Source organism: Papaver somniferum, chromosome 7 (genome assembly GCF_003573695.1).
Source record: "Papaver somniferum cultivar HN1 chromosome 7, ASM357369v1, whole genome shotgun sequence".
Classification (NCBI taxonomy): domain Eukaryota; kingdom Viridiplantae; phylum Streptophyta; class Magnoliopsida; order Ranunculales; family Papaveraceae; genus Papaver; species Papaver somniferum.
In genome coordinates, this window is record NC_039364.1 from 230,350,807 (window position 1) to 230,368,418 (window position 17,612).

The following is a 17,612-nucleotide window of genomic DNA, read 5'->3' on the forward strand; positions in this document are numbered from 1 at the left end:
CATTTACAACATAAGAGTTGCTTCGGCCTAAGTGAAGACTTTTGATACCAATCTGTCGCTCCTTGAAGAAGTAGTATTATATCTAGTTTCACACATGGGATGTCTTCTTTCGGATATGCACTAGAGAGTAGAATAGAGAATGGTTTGCGTCATTCATTGTTGTGCTTGGATGCGCCTCCTCGAGACTATAAAAACCATGAACAATAAATCCCATGAAATGTTATTATATCATCCATATTTGGAGTTGCTTATCCCAAAGAAAAAAGGAAAATATGGATGCTAGAAATCCACCTCAATATCAGGAGGGACAAGTCGGGGATAACCCGATAGATGTATTTGAATTTGGAGGACTCAAGTGCTTCTTATATGTTGAGAACCTGGATTCTTCTCATATGACCAGGTTTAAAATGAATGTATGTTACCCAAGCAGACAATTCATGGCATATGGTTTGACTACAGAGTAAAAATTTAACCGGTACTCTGAATAATAACTGCGATCAATTGAAAACGCGAAACGCTCTCGAAAGGAAGTACTGGTGGCGCAACATCTTAAGAATGCAGTAACCGCTCACTGACATTGGTGGTCGAGCAGCTCTGCTCATCAGAGCGATATATCTTATATAATAAGTCATATCGCCACATGCAGAATCTTCTCGTGTTTAGGTTGAGCTGAAGGATCAAATAAGCGGATTCACCTGAGATTCGACATACAGTCTTTCCCTTGTCATACTCGTTGGTTGTTACACAGGATATTGATCGAATAAATATGGATAATTGAGGTCAAAGAATTCCAAAAGAGTTTTTTTTTGTTTTTTGCATGTGTGTATGGATCTAAAAAGACATATTTATAAAAAAAAATTCTCTTTCAGAAACATAGGAAATGGCTACCCACTTTTAGAAGATAAAAAATTCAATAATTTATGGTATGCCGTGGATATCTCTCGTGGAACATCTCAGGGAGACACGGCCATGTAGGCCTCACCACGAAAACCAACATGGAGTCCCATTAAGGTTGTGTCTCCCGAGATGTTCCACGAGATATATCCACGTTATACGTATAACTACTCAAAAAAAAATATCGAAAAGCTAAACATACAACTAAAGAGAGGTAACATGTGGGGAGGTTACGAAGAAAAGCAGAACAAAAAAACGGACGTGACTACTCAATTTAATTTGGATTCATATCGTCTACTTCCAAAATTCTCACGAACATGCACTGGAAGTTCGAAATAGAGGTCTTGGAAAGAACTGCTGAACCATCCAATAAACAGGATGCAAGAGTTTGAGGTATTTAGAAGGACGTTGAAATGTTAATTGTTAAAGTAGTCTATCACATCTGACCGCATAGCGCAGTGGATTAGCGCGTTTGACTTCGGATCAAAAGGTCGTGGGTTCGACTCCCACTGTGGTCGCCATTTTTTTTGTGATGTAATTTTCCTTTTTGATGATGATCCCCAGAGTCTGAAAAGATTCATAAAGACATCAAGTAATCTACAGTTCCAAGAAAAAATAAATTACATGAAGGACACCACAAGAGATTCTTTAACTTAGATGCCTCTTCTGCTTCACACACATTCCACAATAATAACCCAAAAGAATTTGCACGAAATGGGAAGAACTGGATTTATTTGGAGGTTTCTGACAGGGGATCAGCTTTTTTTCTTCTTCTGGTGATTTTCTTCACAGCAGCAGTTGCATTTCCTTCGGTTTTTTTACTCTCTTTTCCATTTTCACTGAGAGTTTTTGATGTGTTTATTTGATCCCGTAGTAGCAATAGTTCACCCTTAGCTGACCCTAGTTCATCGTCAAGTTTTTTCACTCTCTTTTCCAAACTTTCTCTTTCTTGTCCAAGTCTCATGATGAGGTTGTGGGCATCTTCAACATTTTCCCTAGCTTCACTGGAAATGTTTTTCTGCTCCATAAGTGCCTTGTAGAGTGTTTCCTTATCAGCTTCGAGGTCAGAAACTCTTGAATTAGCAACATCAAGCTCTTTCGACAGAATTGATATGTTCTTATTGACTTCTTCGAGTGCTTTTGTGGCCTTCTCTAAGTCAGTTTCAAGAGTCTTCCTTGACTCTCTGACACTCGCGGCTTGCTTCTCTGATGTTTCAAGTTCTTTCTTTAAAGAAGAAATGGTATTTCTTTCTGCTTCCAAATTACGGGCCGAGTTTTCTGCTTTTTTGTAAGCATCAATCAGTTCCTTCTTTAATTCTTCACGAGTTCCTATCGCAGATTTTAGCTCTTCAGACACAGCTCTAGATTCCTCTTTGGTTTTCTTCAGTGCTGTCTTGACTGAATCTAGTTCATTTGACAGGAATTCTGAGTTTGATCTCGCATCCTCAAGATTTTTCTTCAATATTTTATTAGTTCCATCAAATTCTGCTTGCTTCTTAGAAATTTCTGAAGAGAGGTCTTCACATGACTTTTGTGTTTGTTGTAGTAGTTCCGACAAATCTGAAGCTTCAACCTTGGATATCCGTAGTGTTTCCTCTGTGACCTGGAGCTCGCTTCTTAGTGTTGCAACAAGCTTCGCTTCAAGTTTCAGCATTTTCACCAAATTCTCTTTTTCTTGGGTTAAATCGGCAACCAATATGTCTTTGTTACTCGCATCTTGCAAAGCAACTCCAAGTTTTTCTTGCAGTTGGTTAAGTTCATGCTCTCTGTTTGCCAAGAGCTCAGCATCTAAGGCTGCTTTCTTTTCCGAAGACATTTTCAGATTGTGAAAATCTTCTTGAACAGATTCAAATCTTTGACTAACATCATCTTTTTCTCCAACCAAAGCAGTTATTTTTGCATTCAGATCATTCACAGTGGAGTTTTTCAAATCCAGCTCCTTTTGAGTCTTGAGAATCGTCTCATTCAACACTTTAATGTTGGCATTAGCTTCTGCAAGCTCTGCCTTAGCTTGGATGTAAACAAAACCCAAATCCTTAAACTCTGATTCCTTATCAGCAAGTGCAGATTCTAGTTTCTGAAGATGAGTTTGTTTATCATTGATCTCCAAGGTGATTAAATTTATCCTATCCTGCAAAGCATCAACCAAGTCGACCTTCTCCTTTAAATTCTTTTCCAGCAGATTCTTTTCTTCCCCAGCTTTGTTTAGTCCATTCTGAAGTCTATCTATCTGAGCTTGAAGCTCCTCAATAAGCTTTTTCTCAGTTTGAAGCTCTTTCTGCAAGCCTGATATTGTAATTTTTGCTGAACTTAATTGACTTGATAAAGAGAACCGTTCCTCCTCTGCCTTTTTCATCTGATTCGCTCTTTCTTCCTTTTCATTAAGAAGCTTCTTCTCGTAATTCTTCTCTAGTGTATCCTTTAATGCTTCTTTTTCAATCAGTTTGTTCTCCAGCTGCATTTCAAATATTGGACGGAAGTGTTAAAACGCACCCCTATTAGTTAATCACATAATAATAAATTCTTCTATATGAAAAGAAATCAGAAATTTTGTAGGTCCAGCTATGATTATCAAGATGTTGACCCCGATATCATGAGAAGTAATTGGAAAACGAGCTGACCTGTTGACAATCATTGTTTTAACGTGAAATGAAATGAAATAACTTGGTCATGAAGGTAAAGAAATTAGTTACAGTTTTAATCGTTGCTTCTGCAGTAGTTTTTTCCTGCTGTCCTAATATGTTCAGTGCCCCAAGAACACCTGTACCCATTATACCGACTGCATTTAAAAGAGATAGAAACGGATTTCCTGGCGCGTCTCCTTGATTTAGTTCCTAACCACATACACAAGCAAAGTAAGAAGCTTTAGAACCATAAAATTTGTTAGATTCAAGGAAAGGGATATGCCAAAAGTTCTCACCTCCACATTTTGGTTCTCTCCTGGCACAATATCACCTGCATCTGAAATATGAATTTGATGTCAGTGAAATAGCAATTATATCCGAGGCTAAATCCAATTAAGAACAATATTACTTCATAGTACCAAAAATGAAAACCCGTGCAGCGGTGGAAAGCAGTTCACTAATTTCTCAAATCCAAAGATGCAACGTGCTGTTTCCTGTCTTTTATCTATTCCTTGCACCAATCTATCACGGAAGCAAATTTGTGTAGGGGATGCCTAACAGCCTAAGTCGAATTAGTGTTCCCAGAACATCATGGTGGTGATTTAAAATTACCCTTAAACCATTGTCCTGACACATCAGTACATACATAATTGCAGAAGTCAAGCTTATGCATATGTGAACAACTGAACAGAATTTTCAATTCTACAATATGTGAGCAAACTTGAACTTCTAGCAGCATTACATGTCTAATGATTCTATGACCTTTACGGATACGTTCACCACATAATTCAATATAGTTTGATTACAATAATCGTATCTGTCAGTTCAATTTCACCACCAAGTTACACACATTTGACAGACTTAATATGACTTTCAAAAGTCAAATCAGTACTATGAACCTCAAAGAAAATAAATCACCAATTTTAGAATACGAACCAAACCTATTTGATAAAATTCCTCAATAAGTAAAACCCAGTTCTCCATTTCAATCTAACAACAATTAAAATCATTCGTATAGCAAAATGAGTAAGAGAGAATACCAAAGTGACTAACCTTCAGCAGCATCAGCCCTTGCTTTGAGTTGCAAAAATGGAAGAGCTGAAATCCCCAAAAGCAAAACAGTTCTTCTCTTAGAGTAATTACTCTCATTTGGGTTTTCATGGTGAATTGAAGCCATGGTTGCTAATCTGGGTTTCTTGTTAACATTCTTCTGAATTTGGGAACAAAATAAGAATGGTTGAGAATTCAAAGAAGAAGAAGAAGGGTTAAGAAGAAGAGATTGATGGGTAAATGAAGATTGAAGAAGATTAGAGGTACCCATTGTTAGAACTACTATCAGTTATGAAGAAGATTGAAGGAGTTGATAACTAAATAACAGCCAAAAGCAGCAACTCTTTCATCCCCTCCACAACCAACAGGTCCAAACACGACCTTTGGCTGTGGGTTATTGCTGGACTCACTGTTTCATTCAATTACCATGTTATCCCTTCTCTTGATGTGGGTGGGTTGGGAGTTGAGTGGGACAATAATTTCTTAATTGCATCACAGAAACACGTGCAAAATCGCATTACTATATGCCACACTATGGCAATAAATATATAGCACTTGGCCTAGTGAGACCCATACATATGCAACTACTAGTTCTCGTACAAATTGTTCTTGCCATGAATCTTAATTTGGTTGTGAAAGTTATGTAGAAAAAACAAAAATATACTAAAAATCAGTTTATGTAAAAGTAAAATTGTCATCTACAATAGAGAATTGTAACCGCAAAGGAAAATCAACTAAAAATTCACGAAAGGTTCCACTAATGTTGGTCAAGGAAATGCTGAACAATATACGAGTGCAAAGCTCCAGCACAAAGTTAATTTAAGCTGAATTTTGATGTTTTTGGGTTGATGTTAATATAAATGTAGGATTTGGACTCATGCTTCGTTCTGGTAACTACAATTAGATTCAATATTTTGTACAACTCTCCAGAATATATCTGAGATCTTCTCTGCAACCAGTTCTGAAGAGGCTGAAGCTCTGAATTTGCTGGAAGCTGCAATCTGGGAACAAGACATGACAATAAAGGATTTATGGATATAAGAGGATTGTAGAAGGATGATCATTGAATTTGCAGATAGAAATCAAATGCAGTCCAATGGAGAAACAAAGTTATCATTTCTGAAGCCTTGAAGATCTTAATGAGTTGTGAAGGTTTTCTTTGGGTTTTAGTTCACTTATAAACAAAGCAATAATATAGAAGATAAATTAGCTAAGAATGCTAGAGAACAGGGTTTTCTTAAGCAGCAATGGTTCACGATGTCAAACTTCCTTGTTTTTGTTATTTCTTTTGATATGAAAAACTTAATTTCAAATGCAAGTCTTTGTAATATGTCTGAGGGGGAAAACTTGTTGGAAGATGGCTATATTTCAGTTCCTTTCAATGAGATAGGGACGACCAACAAGATTAAAAGCCTAGTATAACCTTTATTTGTGTTTCTAATGAAGTATAAGAATACCTGAAATCATATTACATGTCTCTTTAGCCAACAGATCCGCAAGATTTTTTGCCTCCTTGTTAATTTGGTGGTTGTACACAGTAAGTTAGATAGGGAAAAGTTGTTTTCCTCTTCTTTCTTTAGCAAATCTAATTTTAAAGATTGGCAGAAATATGGGAATACAAAGGGAATCAAAATGATGAAAACTAAATGATGCTTGGAATATCTGGGGGATTTAAAGACAAGTTTAAAACACGTATGTCTTAATTTTCCAATTGAATTGGCGTGCATATATGAATTTTGATCTCAGGTTAACACCCATTATGTCAGTTTCTATATATGGGAATAACAAATTGGTTAGTTAGCCAGTTTTGCACCCACTTTGGAGCTGGAAAACTGAACTGGCTATGTGGAAAATATTCCACTTAGCCAGACAAGGTGAAGTTTCTATCAAGTGGTGGAGCTCGACCACTCGGTGGAAACTACACCGAGCGGTCAACTCTTAACCTCTAGTGGTAGACGTGATAGACTACCTCGCCTAGTATATTTCATCCAACGACCAGAAATCCATTATCCTATAAATATCCAATTTCAATTCAGTTTCAACTCACATTTTCTCTCCTCTTCTCAATTTTCGCTCAAATTTATTAATATGGCCTCTTAATCTCGGGAAGCAAAATTTTATGTAGCCCAAGATAAATGCATTTGTAGGGATTATGTTTGTTTTTTCAGACAAGATAGCATGATGACGCACAAAAAAAATGCACCTTTAGGGGAACCATACTTCAGGAATTTTCAGAAGAAACAAGGAATCCTATAAATCGTGATGCACATTCTCATCTCTCCTTTTTTGTGATTTAGCCATGCGATTCCATAATGAAAGAATGGTTGGTGAAAAAAATTATAGTTTGCTAAGTAGATCGTTTGGGGAATGGCAAAGAGTGTACAGAAAACCTTTTTGTTTCTTCAGTTGTTTTTGCATCCTTATGGTGTTGCGCAAATACATACGATTCTTTTAATGTAAAATTTAATGAGATATAAAAACCGGTTTGGATTTGCATATGAATTCTAAAAGTAAATTTTCATTAATCAAACAAACATGGAATCGCGCTAAATGATCTAAAAGGAATTACATCTATCATAAAACTGATTTCCTGACCTCCAATGATATATGCCATAGGTTTGTTCGATCCATCATAGCAGAGTACTCACCGGTTTGAGTCTGAGATGGTGGTTGAGTTGCATCAGAATCATCTCTAAAACCTTAAAATGGTACAATGGTTAGTTGCATTGGCTAAATATTTGGTTGAAATGATGATGTGGTTGGGGTATAAATAGTAGATTGCCTAAATGCGTCAATGTTCAAGCCACCACCAGGAGCGTATACCTGACCTTGGGGAATTTGTAATAAATTACTAGGAATTTGCGTATCCATTATCTCAATACTTCCTCCATCACCTGGTGTTATCTGAGTTTTATCTATTATAAATGACGACTTCTTCGGATGCTATCACCGGGGCTTGAATCCATCTCATCATTACTTGTTCCTACATCGGCACGACGTGAACCTATGACATCACGACTTAAACCCATTCCATCATGAGTTGAACCTGCTGGTGTGGCAAGCGTTTCATACATGATGCCTGCCCTCTGGCTCTGTGTCAAGTAAAATCTCTAGAATCCATCGTAAAGATGCCTTAAATTGTTCAACTCGTTCTGATATTGTTACAGTCTAACCATTGTTAGAGCACTGCTCGGTCAAACTCGCAAGCGTTGCTATCTCAATCTTATTTGTCAAGTTTAGTTGTCAAAACTATAAGTCTTGATTTCTGGTCTACGTATAGCTATGTCTCGGATTAGGATAGAATGTGTAGTTGAGATTTAGACTTCACGGCGTTCATCGATTGAAGACGAAGAACTACTAAGGGGGGCTTGTGGAACTTCATCAACAAAAGGTATGTGGAGACTTGAACTCATCCATCACTCAAAATTCTATTTTATTCTATCTCCTAACGAGACTAATTCATATAGCTATATATACTTTTATAATATACTCATTTGATATTTCGACCTGAGTTTAACTCGCTTATATCTTTCTCGAAATATGTGTTGGAAAGCTTTTTGCTTTAACTATGTTTATTATTATTCTTGACGAGAGTCAAAATATGATCATGTGAAAATGACCTGGTAACATCTTACATGATTTGTGTGAGACAGTCATTTGATGTAGACTCAGAATATTTTGTATTGATCATTCGATCACTTAAAAATTTCTTATAAGTTAATAGTTTGTGTGAGACAGCTATTGTCGTCTTCTAAGAATGTTTAAATGATTGAAATGGGAGTTTAGAACAATTAACCATTGTCTGGATATAACATAGTATGCATACCCGTATACAAACTGTTGTAAGAATGATTCAGGTCCGGGAACCAAGTACGCATACTCGTATGCGAACAGTTTTAACTGTCAAAGTCCGGGAACTATGTTTTCATACCCATTTTCAAACTTATTCACCTGAGTTCGGTCCGGAGCGACAGTATGCGCACCCGTTTGCGAATTGTCGGACATGACCAAAATCTATAACTTAAGTTTGCGTACCGTTTGCAAACTTATGAGGTTAAGTTCTAATCGGCTAAGTATGATTTCATACTCATGAACAAATACATTTATAAATTAAGGAATGCAATTTTTGCAAACCGTGGATAAAATGTTCATGAACTGATTCTTTTGAATCAATTTGATTTTGCTTTAATTGTGTCTTGTATACTTCTATGAGAATATAAAAAATTGAACAACTCTATGATTAACACAATTAGATTCATTTGATTATCAATTGATCTATAAGTGTTAAGATGAACATGGTTAACACAAAAGTGTTCATGTGGCTAACTTTGGTTAACTGTTATTGAGCCAACTCAATATACACGTTTAAGTACGGTTACCCATATCTAAATGAAAGTATATTTCATTTGTGTGTAACAAGCTAAGACCATCTAATGGTGGAAAGATATTAGCTTGAATCTTAAATCAGGTTTCATCTAACGGTGAATATTGATTTCTTTATTACAAAGTTATCAAACCCTGATTTGAAGACTATATAAGGGAGAAGTCTAGAAACTAGGAAACCTAATCCCCACACCTCATGTGTGATACTAGTTACGACTAGAGTCGGTTCTCATTTAACCTAGGTTTTTCCTAAAACCATTATAGGTTAACGACTTAAAAACTTCATTGGGATTCTGAAGCCAGACCCAACTATTTTCTTTGTAGTTGCGTGTTCTGATCTTACTTGTTCTATCGTATTGAGTATTATCTTCTCTTAGATTTGCTGGAGATTTATCTCCGATATGTAAGATATAAAAAGTAATCACAAATCCCTTCGTTTCATTCTTTGTGATTCCACAATAACTTGTTCTACTACCATATAGTTAAGTTATTGTGAGGTGATTGATATTTCTAGGTTGTTCTTCGGGAGTAAAAGACCGGATTATCAATCGGTTCCTGTTCACCTTGATTTATCAAAAGACGGAACAAACTTCATAGGTATTTCTGTGGGAGACAGATTTATCTATCGGGAATAAACTTTTCTGTGGGAGACAAATTTGTTTATCAAGTCTTCGACTTTGGGTCGTAGAAACTCTTAGTTGTGGGTGAGATCATCTAAGGTAATCAAGTGCGTAGAGTCTTGCTAGGATTCAGAGGCGTAAGGAACACGACTGTACCTTAATCAGTGTGAGATTGGTTAGGGCTCAACTACATTCCAGTCCGAAGTTACTTGTAGTAGGCTAGAATTTGTAGCGGATTAATACAGTATGGTGTTCAAACCTGGACTAGGTCCCGGGGTTTTTATGCATTTGCGGTTTCCTCGTTAACAAAACTTCTGGTGTCTGTGTTATTTCTTTTCCGCATTATATTTGTTTATATGATTGAAATTTCACGGGTTGTTCGTAGTTCAAACAATTGGTAAATCCAACCTTTGGTTGTTGATTGAAATTGATTGACACTTGAACATTGGTCTTTGGTAGCGTTCAAGTTGTTTCTCATAATAATCAGGCTCGCAGATTTCTATATGTTTGATTTGCTGATTACACTGAGAAACAGAGATATAACTCTTGGATATATTTTCCTTGATTAAGTCTGACTGTCTAGTTGATTTTCTTGGAATGATATTTGAGTTAGTCCATACAGATTGCCTAAACGAAATATTGGGTGTGGTTGTTAGACCCCCGCTTTTTCAACCATGACCCCCATAATATAGATAGTTCGATGCAGACCTTCAAAACTAATTGGAACAATAATAATATCTCTTGAAGGATATAAAGTCTTTACCTCTCAGGATAATTCAGACATTTTTGACGACAAACTATTTGACTACTATGATACATATATGCTTCGCCCATCGATGGTAGAGGTTGGGAAGGAAGATCACTAAGTGGCATCTTACTTAAAGCTGGAAAATCTACACTTCACAAGTTTTGTGCTTGCACATCAAGGCTGGAAAATTATTTGGAACCAACTAGAGTAATCAAAGTCAGTATCAGTAATTTAGATCAAATCTTCAGCTTCTTCCCTAGATTCAAGATTCTTTATCAACTCTATCAAATCATTCTGAAAAATTAGCAAGCTTGGAAATGGGTTGATTGTTTTTACCCGTCTGCCTTGTAGGTGAAGAAGATGTCTTTCCTCCGTAGTACCAGGTATCATGCCTAGAAACAGGAGCATAAAACGCAGTTCGCTTACAGCTAAAGTGTAGCATTCTTTAGGATGTATCTTCATGGTACTCGTCAATTGGAATATACGGAATGAACTTTGTGTGTTTACTTGTTCTGCACAGTTGTTGTATCATCTTAATTGCAGTAATATTTTGACCATTATTTATCTGACCGGAAGTCTAATTATCGTTTTTGTACGACTCGAAAAATAATCCTTTTATCGTTTGGATCAGGTCCACAATCACTGAGAACCAATACTGAAAATAACATTGGAAAACATTGTTGTTTTAGTACATTTACCAGTTTAAATATTAAATTGATAATAAATCAAATAATAGAAATGAATTGTGGTTCTTCCCTACAACATTCCATAATCCATTCATGTTATCCTTTTTAGTACACGAGTATCCACCAAGAGTTAGGTAAAGTTCATGTAAGATTGCAGACCCCCAAACGTGTGTTGTTTTTTTTGCTAAATCTTCTAAAGCTTCGAGAAGGCGAACTAATGTCACTGGGATAGTATTGCGGAACACAATTTGGCCTAGCACGTATAACAAAAAAAAACGTTCAAGCTCAGGATAATCGTCAGGAAACAAGTGTTATTGTTCTGCTCTAGAGTTGTCCACCATTTTCTTAGCGTAACACATCGAAAAAATCTTCAATCCAGAAACTTTTATTCCACTTGAGTGTAACTTTTTATAGTCTGACCTTGCTTCTAAATCATTTGAGTACAAGGGAAGTTGTTTTCTATTGTCAATCTGACTCCCACTTTGATTGGTCAAATGGAAGTATATCTCCTTCACATTGTATTCCCGTCAACATATGCAAATATTACGGTGTAAGCCCAATTGGTCAAAATTAAAGTTTCTAACCGAAAGTTGAAACCAAATAAAGCTTAAATTGAATGAGAAAAACAAAAGCTTACCACATTCGAAATCCTTGAAAAAAGACATATTTACAGTAGTCCACCAAAATTTTAATATAACTTGCACAACTTGAATCATGAAGTCTTTGAATTTCATATAATATAAACGTTGCCAAGGACATATTCACGCCCTTTCTTGAACCGCTTCGGAAGGAACTTAAACACTGTATTGATCTTAGACCCACTTTTTACTTTTGTTAAACTAACTTGCTCGATATGGCTAGATTTACACACTGGTAATACACCAGGACCAGCTCCTAATATTTGTGAACTCTTTTTCTTTATCCTGATTCCTGGTGCCACCACATATTCGGAAGATGACTACTCTTTTGTTTTTTTCCGTTTCTTTTTCTTCTTGGTTTTGTTTTACTATTCATTTTCAAAATAAAATTGCTCAAAAAAATGCTCTTTTTTGTTTTCCGGAGAAGGGGAAGAAAGAATTCAGAAATTGGTGTAAAGGAAAATAAAGTGAGTGGTGCTATTTATAGATGGCAGAGCACCTACCGGGGACATGAAAACTACGCCGAACGGTTTAGAGAACATCGCTTGCGATGTAGAATCCGTCGCTAGCGATGTAATCTATATATGTTGTCTCTGTAGAAATTCCATCGCTTAACTCTTTTACATGGTGATGTGGCCAATTTGCCAAAACACCAGGCATGGCATATATATGTGGGTTTACCCTTCCCCATGGGAACCAGCCTTAGATGACTCAACTCGAAAACGTTTGATGCACGTGTACAATACTTTTTGGAGCTCATCTGAAATGGAAATGATGGAGTGGTAGTTATACATCAAGCCGAAGCAAAATTCCAACATCTGGTGAAGCTCCATAATTGGGTCAAACTAGACAGTACCATGACAATGAGAGCTGATGGGCTTTGCAGCGCTTTTCTCGTGATACAAGGGGGGGGAGGGGTCATTTCAACGACTCAATATTTTAGTTTTTAACCTTTGTTCCGACTCAGACTTTCCTAAGGCCAATGTCATGAAGACACATAGGATGGTAATCAAATTTTTCTATCCAATCTCAGCCAATCATCATCCGCCACACATACTCATAAAAATAAAATTTTATCCTGTAAATTGTAGTTTGAACTGTAGTGGCACTAACGGCTACCACTAAAAATAGTTCTTCAGTTCGAATCTCATCCCTCAGTGTAATTCCAAAAAAACGTCGAACAAACCATTTGAATAGAGATGAAAATGCAGATTAAGCTTACAGTAACAGATAAGTAACCCAAATTAAGAAACCAGTTCCAATGAAGGGGTTCTCATGGATGCTCGAACTTTGAGTTTCAGGTTAGTGTGTGTTTGTTTTCTCGCTCCAGGAGTCACCACTGCAGTGATTCAGTCGTGAAAATGCAAGTTTAACTTTGGGATGGTCCAATGATAGAGAGTTTACTGTCAGCAGCATGGCAATGTGATTTCTTAGTTGAGCGAATAGAATGTATGGAACCTGGTAGATGTTGATGCAAGCAAGGAAAACATCATTAGTCTGTCAAGACCTGGTTTCAGAGAGCAGTACAATATATAGATTATGGTTCTGTTCTAAGAGATGCAGTGGACCTAACAAGGTTATAATCATGGTCAGTTTGTAATCATGTTGCCTTGTCTGTCAGATTGATACCCTTGAGTGCTTGGCAATGATGAATGGGTACCAGATGTTCATATCTATTATTGAGTATTGCCATTGTAGACATACAACTGAGTGAACATTTCATTGAGGCAAAAGAAAGTATTTCATGTTCATATCTATTATTGAGCATTGTAGATACGAAACTGAGTTAACATGTCAAAGAGGCAAAAAAAAAAAAGGTACCTCTGGATAATTGACTGACGAAAAGTGTACACAAGAGAACTCATGGAGATGCAAGGGAAAGCACAGAGTCTTCACCCAGTGTTACAAAGACCAGCAAATAAGTAATTTAGTAGATGTTAAAGGGTGCAAGCAGAGTATAAAGAAGCCGAAAGAAGCAGAGCCTAACTGGGGAGGAATATAAAAAATGAACGAAGTAGGTTATCTAGCAGCCAGACTACCAGAGAGACCTTACAAGATAAAAAAAAAACTTCATTTAAAAGCAGTCAACATAACCAGATTCATTGACAAATCTAAATATAAGACAAGCAGAAAAGAACTTATACTTCTGAAGCTACAATAATAAGTAACAAAAAGAAGCACATCCATAAAGACTATAACTACAAAGAGTCTAAAGTTTATATCATTTATATATTTGAGTTCGAAGGCTTATACATAAAAACTCTTGCCTTGATAATAGAAGCGGGGGGAGCTCGTAAAACCGGCTACAACGACCCCTTCTCTGACAAAATTATAAGACGGTAGAAGTCTAAAGATCGTGTCCATATTTCGATAATGAAAATTAGAAGACAGCAAAAAGGAAAGGCTTGTTACTGCCCATGTCTCACTAGTACACCATTAAAAAGAAAAATAAACCAGTAAACGAAACAATGTACACAAGCGACCATCCATGGCTGCTAACTGATTCACATATAAGACAGCACTTTTGTAAAACAGATGATCTCGAGCGTTTACTTTTTGTTACTTTATTTTGTGAATCACGGACCCTGGTGTACGGGACCTGGGAGAAGAACTGTGTTTCCCTTATTAGGTGGTTACCACCATACCTGGTAGGAAGATATCATCACAGCTTGTGGGTTCAGTAGAGTTCTCGGTGGAATTCTCCTTACCAGCCTTTTCCATTTTCTCCTCGAACAAAATTTCCTGAGAGCGGCAATTGGAACTGCAGAATGCTTTCTCTCCTCTGCAATAATCAAAAGAACCCAAAAAATTTCAAATCCTATTCAAATAATAGGGTTCAAGGTTTGTTTTGGTATTCATTCTTTCAGAATCATTTCTTGGTCTGAATACAGAAACAGTTATATCATGCGATCATCTTATATACAGACAGTATCAAACTATTGATAAAACATATTGCTAAGAAATCACTACGTGTAACAACTCAGTAAAATGCAAGTAGGGAACTATCTTTAACAACGACAGACCAGATAACTAGAGGTAGATGTTTGGTTATATACCTGTACATGTAGATATCATTACCCTCTTCAAGTTTCTTCTCGCAAAGGAAACAAAAGCTCAAAAAGTCCTTCGGAGGATTGGCTGGGGAACCAACAGTAGGTTCAACAATCCATGGTGATTCAATCCCCTGCTCATTCTTCTTATTACAATTAGCCGACTCGTCTGTGTGACATTCCAAAATGCAGTCACAAAAAATATGAGTTGTTTTGGGGTTTGGACCATGAGAAATTACACAGGTATAATCTTCAGAGAGCTCAATCTCACTCGCAGAGACAGACCCAATAACTCCATTCCCAGAGCCAAAGGACATTGGGAGTGAACTAGGCTTCATACCTAAAAAATTGTTAGAATCGGCACCTCCACCAATAATGGGAAGTAAGCCTGATCTAACTTTCTCATCCGAACTAAAATTCTCGGAACTCAAAATGGGGTCACAGTATGTTAAGCTGTTTAAGGGTGACAACATAAGCTTGTCAGAATCTGATAAACAAGACCGATTCCTTCCCAATGTCTTGGTTTCGAACTGGATCCTTCCGGTTCCAAATTCACTCTCAGAGCCGACAAACTGAAGAAGATCAGCAGCACTGATCTGCACATTTGAAGCACTCCCATAATCCTTAGGCAAGGATTTGGTCTCCATGGCAGAATCCACTGAAACACTAAGACCACTTGAAGAAGCAGGGATGTTAATCCCCATCTTTGATCCAAACAATATATTCTTACTGCTCGACAACTCTAGAGGTGGTTTAGGTTCATCATTAAGAGAATCAACAATCCCAAGTCCTACTTTACTACCACCACAATTCCAACTCTTTTGATTCCCCCCACCACCACCATCTTGACTCAATGATGACCTAAATGGATTACCTAAAGTAGTCAGAAACTTGTAATCCAAAGGAGAAGTAGGGCTTCTAACCGAAGAATCAGTAGTATCTGATACACCTTTCCCAAAGTTAAACCCTACAAACAAACCAGGGATACTGAAAAATGAACCATTTTTCTGTTTCTGCTTCAATACATCAGCTTGATAAATCGATTCTGATGATGACGATGATGAATCAGACATCAAATGTCCCTTGTATTGATGATCTTTCTGGAATGATCTGCTCCTCTTTCTCAGCATTTCTTGAAAAATCAAAAAACTTAAACCCCCCTTTTCCAAAAAATCAAAAAAACAACAGAATCACCCCTCTTTTTCCTGCATTATCAAAATCAAATTCAAAACATATTATTTCATAATTTGATCTAACAAATTCAACACATGCATGTAGAAATTCACAAACTCTTAACATTCTCAATCTCAAATTCAGCAAAATACCCAAAAAAAAATTCATCTAGAAATCAACAAAACCACTAAAAATTAAGATAAACCCAGATGAAATTTCATCATTGGGTATTCATATCAATAAGAAAAACCTGTAAAAATTAATGAGTGAATGAATACACATACACACCTGGTTTCTTCCTCAGTTGAGAGATGATGATGAAGAAGATGAAGAAGAAGAGGGAAATGCAGATATCAATGGTGGTGTCAAACTTGTGTAGTACTTCTCTTTATCTTTCTTTGTTTCTCATACATCAAAATCAGGGAAGGAGTGCTGAGTCTTCTGATATACTCCTCTCCTCTTTGTAGTACCTGTACTACTTCACTTTCTCTCACTCATAATGTGTGTATGTATACTGTATTTTATTCTAAAATACGTATTTGTACTTTTATCTATTTAAGATTTATTTTAGTGAAAAGAAAAAGGAAATTCTTTCACTTTTAGGGACAAAGCTGACTTGGTGGGGACAATCTACTTTTAACCATGGTTCGGTTAAATTACATCAGTTTTTTTTTTAACTCCATTCATTGTTTTTACCACAGTTACACTGAATTTTACTATGTTTTTTTCAGTTTGACTAGGCGGATCTAATTTGTGGATGATTTAAGTCTAATTAGCTGATTAACAAGATTCATTAATGGCTAAGTTCACACACAAATTCAAATTTGTTGAAAAAAATGTATGTAAGTGTTAAGAAAAATAAAAACATAGGAATGTACCTTGAAGAAAAGATTCTAGTGGATTTGACGAGTTGAACTTGAAACTATTTGTTAGAATATTTAATAGATTTGTTACGCGTAAAAAGACATATTTATGATGATAGATTATATTTGTATCGTAAAAGATTACGATATAATGTGTTTTGGTAATAGGATTTTAGAGAAAATAATGAATTTTTCATTAAAGTTTAATTTATATAAAGTGTTTAATAAGTACTTTGCTTGTGTTAATGAAACACATGAATGCTATAATGCTAGGTGATTTTTAGATCTAATAAGTGCCACTGCCGGGAGTTTTCTATGTCCTTGTGCAATGAACTCTAGTATAGGTCTTGATTTGATTCATGGATACACTCGAATGTATCATAATGTCCCATCTTATGTTGAATTCAAACCGACTAACATATCAAATACTTTACTTGGGATAGTAATTTTGTATGAACTTTTAATTTTCCCTACCAAAGGCTCAAATCAAAGGGTAAAGGTCAAAGCTATAAAGAAAAAGAAAATGTACTCTTTCATTAGGTTTGCAAACAAATCACTTTCAACTAATTAAAAGTGCCAATTGCACCATCAATGGTTTTTGTGCTTAAAAACAATCAATCCTTTTTTGGTGCATAGGTTAGTATTTGCCTACTGATAACATCGCGTTTGTTTCGGAGAATTTGAGGGCTAAAATCTGATTCCAAGGGAATCAGACCAATTCTCCGAACCAAATGGTCTTATAAAATTCAGAATTGGATTATTTCGAAATCCAATTACTTTTGAAACCTCTATTTATATTGCACTGGTCACTAAGTGGAATAAAATCCAGTTGTCCGGAAAGAAAATGACTTAAGTATCTTTCCTTACAAAAATAAGATCGAAG

The 17,612-nt window shown here is 36.2% G+C and overlaps 2 protein-coding genes and 1 non-coding gene across 3 annotated transcripts; 1 reads left to right on the forward strand and 2 right to left on the reverse strand.

Moving 5' to 3' along the window:
• Positions 1-1,338: 1,338 nt before the first annotated feature.
• TRNAR-UCG lies at positions 1,339-1,412 on the forward strand. Its single transcript has one exon. It is a non-coding gene; the product is annotated as a tRNA-Arg (tRNA).
• Positions 1,413-1,460: 48 nt separating this feature from the next.
• On the reverse strand, positions 1,461-4,971 carry LOC113299788 (MAR-binding filament-like protein 1-1). Its single transcript, XM_026548875.1, has 4 exons — positions 4,572-4,971; positions 3,815-3,855; positions 3,588-3,728; positions 1,461-3,349 (listed from the first exon to the last, which is right to left on the reverse strand). The coding sequence occupies exons 1-4, from the start codon at positions 4,837-4,839 to the stop codon at positions 1,625-1,627; spliced, it is 2,175 nt and encodes a 724-aa protein (XP_026404660.1). The 5' UTR covers positions 4,840-4,971; the 3' UTR covers positions 1,461-1,624.
• Positions 4,972-13,842: 8,871 nt separating this feature from the next.
• On the reverse strand, positions 13,843-16,306 carry LOC113299789. Its single transcript, XM_026548876.1, has 3 exons — positions 16,155-16,306; positions 14,700-15,898; positions 13,843-14,425 (listed from the first exon to the last, which is right to left on the reverse strand). Exons 2-3 carry the CDS (start codon positions 15,821-15,823, stop codon positions 14,269-14,271), a joined length of 1,281 nt encoding a protein of 426 aa, XP_026404661.1. The 5' UTR covers positions 15,824-15,898; positions 16,155-16,306; the 3' UTR covers positions 13,843-14,268.
• Positions 16,307-17,612: the final 1,306 nt, after the last annotated feature.